The 10,660-nt window shown below is 38.4% G+C and overlaps 1 protein-coding gene across 1 annotated transcript; it reads left to right on the top strand.

The window, feature by feature from the left end:
* On the top strand, positions 567–4,872 carry LOC107633822. Its single transcript, XM_016337421.1, has 3 exons — positions 567–1,091; positions 3,339–4,077; positions 4,169–4,872. Exons 1-3 carry the CDS (start codon positions 567–569, stop codon positions 4,870–4,872), a joined length of 1,968 nt encoding a protein of 655 aa, XP_016192907.1.

Genomic DNA, 10,660 nt, shown 5'->3' with positions numbered 1-10,660 from the left:
TCAATGATAATGGAGGATTAGAGGCAGCAATTAAGGGTACGATGGGAATTTAAAATCCGCTTATGAGGTGCATTGCAGAAGGCGCCACTTAACAATATTGTATTTTGTTTGGCTTAGGTTTAGGGGCTTTTTTATATAATTAAACGTGGAAAATACTTTAATTCCAGGAATACGCATGGTTTGAATTTTTCTTCTAAATACACATGCCCAACTCAAGCTCGTCGCCCACAAAATGAAGTTGCCTACCAACTCACCACTGGCGCCAGCGAAATGGAGGGGACAGCTGCAGGGTCCAATTTAACTCCGACGCACATGAAATGGAGGAATAGTCATTTAGTGGCTGCCATCCACAAAATGGGGAAACCAGGGGCGGCGGTCACGAATTGGTGCATTTCACGTGTATCAGCCACGAATTGGGACCAGAATTTGCCTATATAAACGCTCCTAGATGACCCGAAAAAAGTCATTCTCTTCACTCTCCTCTCACTCTCGAAAATTGCTCTCAACCTCTTCACCCTCTTTCTTTCTTAAAAATTTTCTGGTATTAAGATTTGTTTGCTATTTGTATGGCTTCGGGGAACGTTTACGTGATTATATACCCAAACGGTGAAATTTCTCATACAGCAGAAGGTATTACATTCGTTTGCGACGATTCAATGTGGATAATGATTCCGCCACAGACATCGTTGCAAGAGTTGAAAAATCTGATTCTGATACATACCAGAATGGTTGGAAAAAAAGAAATCAGGAAGCTAACTTACAGGATGCCGGTTGCAGTGACCAACTCGTTTTCCTATCAAAAAATGCAGATAAAATCTGATCAGCATGTGTCGATGATGTTTTCTTATCATCGCAGCATAGGAAGCATCTATTTGTTGGAGCTTTGTCTGCATTTTCAGGATATTGGTGGAAGCTCGTCCAGTTCGAATAATGTGGAGGGGGTCAGAAATCATGGGGCAGCTGATTTTGTTCCGGCTCGGGATACCAGTAGGGCCCCAAGTCCAAGCTTCAACGTGTTCGTTCCGCAGGAACAAAATGTAGGTATTCGTGGAGCACGCCCCGCCCCTTCTACACATGTTGGGGTCGATAGGGTTCTGATGACAAGTCATCCTAGCCTAGTTTCACTAGCCTTTTTCTTTGTTTTTATTTGGTTTTATGCACTTTCTTGCATTATAAGTAAGTAATTTGGAATGGAAATGCATGACTTCTTTGAATCAAACAACCACCATTTAATTGATGCTAAATCATAAGGTTTAAGCTAAATTTAATTGATTTTTAATGATTTGTAAACCTTGTGAATTTGGTGATACTTTGATTGGTTGTTTTGATTATTTGTAGGTGAAGAAAAGAAGAAAATAAGAAAGCGTTGCTTAAGAAGCGTGCCCAAGGAAAGAAAAAGCATGGCAAAAATCAAAGAAGAGTGAAAGCTAAGTTGAGAAAGCAAACTGAGCTTCACAAGGACAAATGGGAGAAAGCAAGGCACCAAGCTCAGTTCAATTAGTTAACTGAGCACAAAAAAAAGCAAGGAAACAACATAAGGCTCAGTTCACTAAGTGAGCTTTATCGGGCTCTTTCAAGAATAAATTCAAAGCAAAATTCCAAGGAATGAAGCCACCAAGTTTCGAACTCATGGCCCAAGGGAAGCAAGGAACGCTCCTTGCAAGGAAAACAAGGAAAAATGGGCCAAAAAGCCTTCCCCAAGGTTCGAATACGGAACCTCACGCTACCTAGCTTGCAAGGGAAATTAGACAAAAAGCATTCACCAAAAAGCATTCACCAAGGGCGCTCAATTGCTTTAATTAACTGAGCGCTACTTTATATTGCCTTGCAAGGAAAATAGGCCAAAAGGCTTTGGCAAGGATTCGAACCTGGGAGCTCCATGGAGAACAAGGGAAGAGTGTTTTTCCTTGTGCAAAGAAAATAAGCCAAAAGGGCTCACCCAAGGCTCGAACCTGGAGCTTCCTTGTAGAAGCACTCCTTACTCTCTACTCTTCCAAGGAAATTATCTCCATTTGCCTCCACCAAGAGTTGAACCTGGGACCTTGAAGACAAGAGCAAGGCGCTGCATGGGGAGCTCAGTTGATTTTCCCAATTGAGCACTACTCTCCCCCATCTCCCCTCACTTTGGCGCACAACTTTGACACACCAAGGAGCCTTGTGCACCCCATGACACGGCCAGGACATGGAGAGCTCAGTTCAAAATTCCAACTGAGCTCTAGTGTCACGCACATGACCAAGGGAGGCTGGCGCACCAAATGACACGGACGGCAACACTTGGGGGCTCAGTTTGGTTTTCCAACTGAGCTTGCCCCTGGGAGGTGCACTTGGGCTGAAAAATTGAATTAAAAATCCAACTTAATTCATTTCTTCACCAAATCAAAAGCCCATCCAAATTCCAAAATTTAAGAATAGAAAGTGTATAAATAGGAGCTAGTTTGATGTAATTATGACCTCTAGACTTTACTTTGAATTTTCCCTTTTAATTTTTCATTTTCATTTGGAGCTTTTACTTTTGAATTTAGATCTTAGAGAATTGGGAAGGAGAATTGATCTCTCTTCTTCCTTGTTCTTGCTTGAGCACTCTTTACTTTTCTTACTTTTGATCTTGGGTGAAGAATTGAAGAACTTCTGTTTCAATCTCACCTTGAGATCTCTTGTTTACTTTCTCTGCATAATTGAATTTCCATTTCTGTTTACTTTACTGCTTCATCTTCTCTTTAATTCTGCAATTTACTTTTCTTTATTTCTTTTGCAATTGCTCTTGTTGGATCAAGGAAGGATTTGAGATCTAGACTTGTTTTCTAGTCTCTTCCACTCATGAGATCTTCAACTTCTTTTAATTTGCTGCAATTTAAGCACAAGTCATTTTTTGTTTTAATTTCTCAAGCATTTCTACTTTTCTATTTAGATCTACTTTACTTCAATCCACATTCTACTCTTCTGTTTTGTTGCAATTTACTTCCTCTTGTTTAAATTCTGCAATCCCAACTCCCAATCCCTTTTACAATTCAAGCAATTTACATTTCTTGCAATCTAAGTTTCTGCAATTTACATTACTTGCACTTTAAGATTCAGCACTTTTACTTTCTTTGCTCTTTCATTTACTGCAATTTCCCCTCTCCCTTTACATTTCAAGCAATTTAGTTTCTGTCAAATACAAACCACTCAACCAATACTTGATTCGCTTGACTAAATCAACCACTAAACTAAAATTGCTCAATCCTTCAATCCCTGTGGGATCGACCTCACTCATGTGAGTTATTATTACTTGATGCGACCCGGTACATTTGCCAGTTAGTTTTCGATGTTGGAATTCGTTTTCCAAAATACACCATCAGGTTTCTGATGCTGATATTGCAGATACATCTGACGAGGATGAGATTGAAGATTTCAGTGGCGATGAGGCAGAAGCCGTGCCGGAGACGCAGCCTCTGCATGGCGATGCTGTTCCTCCAACACGGGTCGAACCGGAAGGTGGTGGTGTATCTTCCTCCACACCAGCACACTACCTGTCCTTAAATCTTGGAGCAATGCATTCAAGTAATGCAGAGGACAGACCGAGCAGCTACCCTTTGTCAGGAGAGATGGAGCTCGAGATTGGGTTGAAATTTCTTAACCGGGAAACAGCGATGCTAGCAGTAAAAAACTACAACATCCATAGGAGTGCAGAATATAAGGTGGTAGAGTCAGACCAAAGTAGGTATGTATGTCGATGCAAGCAGTTCGGGGATCAATATCGTTGGATGGTACGGGTTGCAAAGACAAGGTCCTCTAGATTTTGGGAAATTCGAAAGTATGAAGGGCCTCACAGTTGCTTGGCAAGTTCAATGTCTCAAGACCACGCTCAACTAGATAGCAATGTCATCTGCCAGCACATATTCCCCATGGTGCATGATGATGTGACAATTTGTGTAAAGGTGTTGCAAGGATCGGTAGAGTCAGCGTACGGTTACAAGGTGTCTTACAAGAAGGCTTGGCACGCGAAGCAGAAGGCAATCGCAAGGATCTACGTTGATTGGGATGAATCGTATGACCAGCTATGTAGATACCTCAATGCTTTACAAGCTTTCGTCCCAGGTATTATTTGCATTTATTATCGAATGGTCTTTGCTATTTAATGTCCGTTTAGTCCTTTACATGTTTAACTAAGCAAGTATTTTCGCACCAGGGACAATTGTTGAACTCCAAACGCGGCCGTACTATGTTGGGAACACACTAGACCGTGATAGTGTCATGTTTCACCAGGTTTTCTGGTCGTTCCCTTCATGTGTTGAAGCTTTCAAACACTGTAAACCGCTGGTGTCAGTGGACAAAACACACCTGTATGGTAAGTACGCAGGCACCTTTCTCATGAGCATAGCACAAGATGGCAATAACAACATTCTACCCGTCGCATTTGCACTTGTCGAAAGAGAGAACATAGATTCATGGTACTTCTTCCTCACCAATTTGAGGAGGCATGTCGCAACTCGGCCAGGAGTGCTGCTTATATCCGACAGGCATGCGGCAATAAAGGCCGCATTGGAGCGTGAGGGGTGTGGCTGGGAACACAATGTGTACTGTGTACGACATATTGCCTCCAACTTCGCAACCAGTTTCAAGAGTAAGGAAGCCAAAAGACACCTAGTTAATGCTGCATATTCCAAGACGCAAGAGCAGTCGCAGTACTACCTGGATCTTATCAGTAGCGAGGATCCGGTAACATTTTCGCAGATGATGGAGTGGATCCGAGGGTTAGAGCCACCTAAATTGCTGAAGCACCTTGATGAGGGCCGACGATATGGTCACATGACGACCAATCTTTCTGAGAATGGTTTAATACGCCCCCGCAAGCTGGAGGATGAAACATATCGAGAACACCAAGCTTATTGAGATTAAGATGGAAGGGTTGAGGAGACAAAGGCTTTGTGAAGATGTCAGCTAATTGCCCAGAAGAAGGAATGGGAAGAAGTTTCATCACTCCAGCTTGAGCTTTTTGTCGAATCAAGTGACAATCGACGTCTAAATGTTTGGTCCGTTCATGAAAAACTGGATTAGCAGCAATATGAAGAGCCCTTTGATTATCACAATATAAAACTGGTGGGCGGATATGAGAGATGCGTAAAAATTGTAACAGATTTAGTATCCATTGAAGTTCACAAGTTGTGTTGGCAAGTGCACGATATTCTGCTTCAGTGGATGAGTGTACAACGGTTGTTTGTTTCTTGGTCTTCCAAGAGACTAAAGAGTTGCGTAAGAAGAAATAATAGCCTGTTAAAGATCGCCGAGTGTAAGGACATCCAGCCCAATCAGAGTCACTGAAGCCGAGAAGCTGAATTTCTGATTCTCTTGGAAAAAAAAGTCATTTGCCAGGGCTAGTTTTCAGATATTGTAACACATGCTTGGCAGCTTGAAGATGAGATTCAGTAGGAGATGCCATAAATTGAATTAATTGTTGAGTGGCATACATGATATCTAGTCGAGTAGTGGTAAGGTAGATAAGACGCTTAACCAAATAGCGATACACAGAAGGGTCAGATAGTAAGGGACTTTTGTTTTGATATAGTCTTGTGGAACTATCCATTGGAACAGAGGCAGGTTTAACACCTAATAAACCAGAATCCTCCAAAAGATCAAGACAATATTTTCTCTAAGATAAGCAAATTTTCTTTGCTGATTGAGCTACTTCAATACCCAAAAAATATTTTAAAGGGCCCAAATCTTTAATTTGGAAGTGTTGGTGCAAAATAGACTTAATGGAAGCAAGTTCAGAAATAGAATTACCGATGAGAACGATGTCATCAACATAGACTAGAAGTATAAAAATTTGAGCACCAGTAAATTTAACAAATAGACTATAATCAGATAAGGTATGCTGAAATTGCTGATATTCATGAGATAGCAAAAGATGAGAAAGTTTGTCATACCACATATGACTAGATTGTCATAAACCATACAATGACTTTTGTAACTTGTAGCATTCATTTGGGCGAGGAGATGTGAACCCGGGTGGCAAAGTTATGTAAACATCTTCAGAAAGATCCCCATGTAAGAAAGAATTATTGACATCTAACTGATATATGGGCCAATGCTTCATAGAGGTCAATGCCAAAACTAATCTGATGGTGGCAGGCTTGACAACAGGAGAGAAGGTTTCCAAGAAATCAACACCTTCAGTCTGGGTGAATCCTTTGGCCACAAGGCGAGCCTTGTATCGATCAACTGAACCATCATGCTTGTGTTTGATACGATAGACCCATTTACAGCCAACCGGCTTAACACCTGCAGGACAATCAACAAGACACCAAGTTTTGTTCAACTCAAGAGCATCAAGCTCATCTTTCATAGCACTATGCCAATTGGGATGTTGATTGGCGTCAGAATGTAGAGATAATAGAAACCTTTTATGTGAAGATGAAAGATAAGAAAAAGACATGATTGAAGATAAAGGATACCTGCACTTTGAGGGAGATTGATTTGTGGAGGTGAGAGAGGAATTGCACAAGTAATCAGAGAGATGTGCTGGAGGTCGGTGAGGTCGATCAGAATGACGAGGATGGGGTTGCTCAGGTGGTGAAGATGGTGACGGGGGATGAGGATGTGATGGTGGACTGGCGTCTAGTACGGAAGAAGAGGAGGGTGTGGGCCTCGAAAGAGATTCAGTTGTCATGGATTCAAGTTGGTTAGGACACGACAGTGAGGAAGAAGGAGAGATTATTGGAGAAAATAAAGAATTAAATGGAGTTGGGTCAATAGGTATGTGTGAGGGTTCAATTGGAAGGGTTGGTATTTTTGGGTTATGTGTGTTGACAGAAAAATTATTTGGTTCAGAATTTGTTGTTGGGTTGGAGGGAGAAATTGGGTCATTTGTGTGGAACAAAGAAAAGACTAATTCATAAAATATAACATTTCGAGAAATTTCAATCCTTTTGTCATCCAAAAGATAAATGATATATCCTTTAAAACCATTTTGAAAACCAATGAAAACACCCTTTTTGGCTCTTGGATCAAATTTTGATCTATTTGTCATTAGAGTAGATACAAAACATAAACATCTAAAAAATTTAAGGTCATAATAATTTGGTGGATGATTAAATAAAATCTCAAATGGTGTTTGAAAATTAATTGCAGAGGATGGAACTCTATTAAACAAATAAACAACATGTTTAACAGCATAAGACTAAAAAGATAATGGTAAATTAAATTGAAACATAAGAGCACGAGCTATATTTAAAATATGTTGATGCTTGTGTTATATCCATCCATTTTGTTGATGGGTTTCAACACAACTACGTTGATGAATAATGCCCTTGGAAGCATAAAAATCATATAAAATAAATTCTGGTCCATTATCGAAACGGACAGTTTTGACTTTAGAGTTGAATTGTGTTTTAACTAAAACAATAAAATTCTTTACATGATTTTGCACTTCTCCTTTTGATTTTAACAAAATAACCCATGTAAAGCAACTAAAATCATCAACGATAGTTAAGAAATATTTATGATTATGAATAGAATTTTGTCGAAACGGGCCCCAAATGTCAAAATATAATAAATCAAAAATTGTATTAGCTTTATTAAAGCTTTGAGAAAATGAAAGTTTTTTCTGTTTAGAAAAATGACAAATATCACAAGTTTTATCATAATGCATAGAAATAAAAGGAAATTGCTTATGTAAATAATTAAGTCTTTGTTCAGAAAGATGACCCAAACGAAAATGCCATAGCTCGGATGGTGTAATGGCTGATTTTGTTTTGATAGTATGAATAGAATGTAAAGTTGATGAAGTGTGAGTGAGAGTACTTTTAACAACATACAAGCCTTCTCTCATTCTACCCAAACCAATCGTCCTCAAAGTGTTGGCTTGTAAAGTGCAAGAAGAAGATGAAAAAGTGAGTTGACATTGATGATTGGAAGCAATTTTGGATATAGAAATAATGTTAAAATTAAAGTAAAATAGATAAAGAACATCATGAGGATTAAGGATGAAGAAAATTGCACAATACCCTTATAGGAAGCAGTGACTTTAGTGTTATTTGGTAAGTGAATGATAATGGGAGAGACTTTGTAATATGAAATAAACCAAGATAAGTTTGATGCATTTAAAATATAAAATGTGTTTAAAGAACAAAGAAAATGAGTGCTCGGACAAGGCAAAAACCCATTTTGATTTGATGAACCATATCTCTATATTTTGAAGAGGGAGACTCGACCTTTTTGAGAAGTGCTATGAGAGCTTGTTGTTGGGCTAGTGAGAGGTCCAAAATTGGGTAGAAGTACTTGAGATTGCACCACCGAAAATCGTTCATCCAATCCCTTAAGAAAGCGAATTATGAAATCTTGTGATCTGTGAGATGTTGCTGGACATGAACAGACCGGGAGAGGGCGAGAACTGACGAGTTCTTTCCAAAGAGACTTCAGTGACGTGTAGAGCTCGGTGACAGACAGAGTGCCCTGCTTAAGTGCATAGATTTCTTCTTGCAACTCAACAATTCGAAAAAGATTGCTCTGAGCAAATCGTTCTTTCAAATCAATCCAGACAGAGGAGGCAGTGGCAAAATAGATGATACTTTGGGTTATAGAAGGGGACAAAGAATGGAACAACCAAGATAAGACCAAATTGTTGCAACGTTCCCAAGCCAAGAAAAGAGGATCATCAGGTAAAGGAGAGGAGATAGAACCGTTAAGAAATCCAAATTTTTGGAATCATAACCATAGTGAAGGATCTATTCCATGAATGGTAATTGTTTCCTGTGAAGACAGGGGTAACCAAGACTGAGGTAGGATTTTTGCTTGGATGAATATAATAGGGATTGGTTGTATCCTGAGCTAAATTGGAAGGTTGATTATTCATAGTAGGCAGGAGAGTTGAAGGAGTTTTAGTATCTGAATTAGTTGGTTTATCCATAGATGTCAGTAGAGCTCAAGAAGAGTACGCAAAGATAAAGAATGCTTTGTTATGTATTTCTTGGTTGATTGAATTATAAAAGTAAAACTAAATATATATAGAGTATTGCTTACGAAAAGTAAAAGTAAAGATAAAATAAGAAGGTAACATAAAGATAAGATAAGATGATAAAGGCTAAAATTAAAACTGAATTTATGTATTCTGTTGGGTTAAATTTGTGGGCCATGAGACTTCTTTATTGTTGTCATGGATTAAGGTAGAAGAATGGTTTAATAGTATTTGCCACTATTAAAATCGTGTTTTTTCTTCTTTCTCTTTAGTGCAGCTCCTATGGATAATTCGTCAATGTCACTTAAGTTGTTTTTCTGTAAAGTTATTCTTTCTTCTAATGTTAAATTTTGTGTTCTTTGCCATTGAAAAGAAGAAATTGAAAATGGATGAAAAAGAAGAAAGAGGCTTGAAGGAAGATAGAGGAGGTGAGGGATTCACCTTTACTCTGAGTATTACAAAATTGTCAATACTTTCTCACTAACTTTTTCACTGACAAACATGTACTCATATATGTACACTAATATTCTCCCTCAAGTTGTAGTTTGAGACAAATTGCAACTTGCTACTATAACAGAAGCCAGACTAACTAGAGAATCCATAAGAAAAATAAAAGAAAAGTTGTGAAGAGGGATTGTAATAACAAAATCAAGTGATATTCCCCCTCAAGCTTGGAGTGTACATATTGTACAATCCAAGCTTGGAAAAACATGTTTGAAATGGTCCTGGAGATAACAATTTGGTAAGGATGTCAGCGACTTGAGCCTTGGTGGAAATCAGAAGCAACTTCACTAAACCAGAAATGACTCTCTCTCTAACAACATGGGAGTCGATTTCAATATGTTTCGTCCTCTCATGAAATACTGGATTGGCAGCTATGTAGAGTACAAATTGACTATCACAATAAAGGGGTATGGGCTTTGTAACCGGGAGGTGGAGATCGACAAAGGATGAAGGAGATCCATTGAGCCTCACAAACAGCCAGAGCAAGTGTGTGATACTCTGCCTCAAAAGATGATCGAGTCACAGTGGGTTGCTTTTTGCTCTTCCATGATATAAGGGAGCTGCCAAGATAAAAGCAGAGTACATACATGAGTACATGTTTGTGAGCAAAAAAGTTAGTGAGAAAGTATTGATAATTTTGTAATACTCAGAGTAAAGGTGAATCCCTCACTTCCTCTGGCTTTCTTCTTTCTTCAAGCCTCTTTCTTCTTCTTCATCCCTTTTCAATTTCTTCTTTTCAATGGCAAAGAATACAAAATTTAACATGGTGTGGTGAGCGTAGATCCTCAAATCTAGACATGTCTTTAACCTTTCACCCTAGTTGTTATTTCTGAAAATTTTTGTAAAATTAGGATTCAATCAATTAAAATTTAAAAACGGTGTTCTACTCTTTAATAATAATATTTTATTATTTTTAAAATAAAAGATTGTTACTTTTGACATTAGATATTTTAAATAATGATAAGAAGTATCAATTCATCGTTTTAATGGCCACGTATACACTAAACTTAACAAAAATAAAATCCTTCTAACAGCAAGAAAATTTTATCTATTGTCATATTAGAATTTCAATTCTATCTGTATATTTTTGTGATATCAAAAATCATTTGTAAGTACTTTTGTCCAGTTGATCCCACCTTGTGTTGTTAGTTAGTTGTCACGGTAAATTTTAGAAGGTTAGATTCAACAGTGTTTGTATAATTTTCTAGAATATTTGAGAAT

The sequence above is a fragment of the Arachis ipaensis genome, chromosome B03, assembly GCF_000816755.2.
Source record: "Arachis ipaensis cultivar K30076 chromosome B03, Araip1.1, whole genome shotgun sequence".
Lineage (NCBI taxonomy): Eukaryota > Viridiplantae > Streptophyta > Magnoliopsida > Fabales > Fabaceae > Arachis > Arachis ipaensis.
This window is presented reverse-complemented; position numbering and strand designations above follow the sequence as displayed.

Excerpts from the sequence above, each read along its gene's own strand:
- LOC107633822 (XM_016337421.1), top strand. The coding sequence starts at position 567 with ATGGCTTCGGGGAACGTTTACGTGATTATATACCCAAACGGTGAAATT. Across the intron at positions 1,092-3,338 it reads CACATGTTGGGGTCGATAGG|GTTTCTGATGCTGATATTGC; the intron begins GTTCTGATGACA and ends ATACACCATCAG. Across the intron at positions 4,078-4,168 it reads TTTACAAGCTTTCGTCCCAG|GGACAATTGTTGAACTCCAA; the intron begins GTATTATTTGCA and ends TTTTCGCACCAG.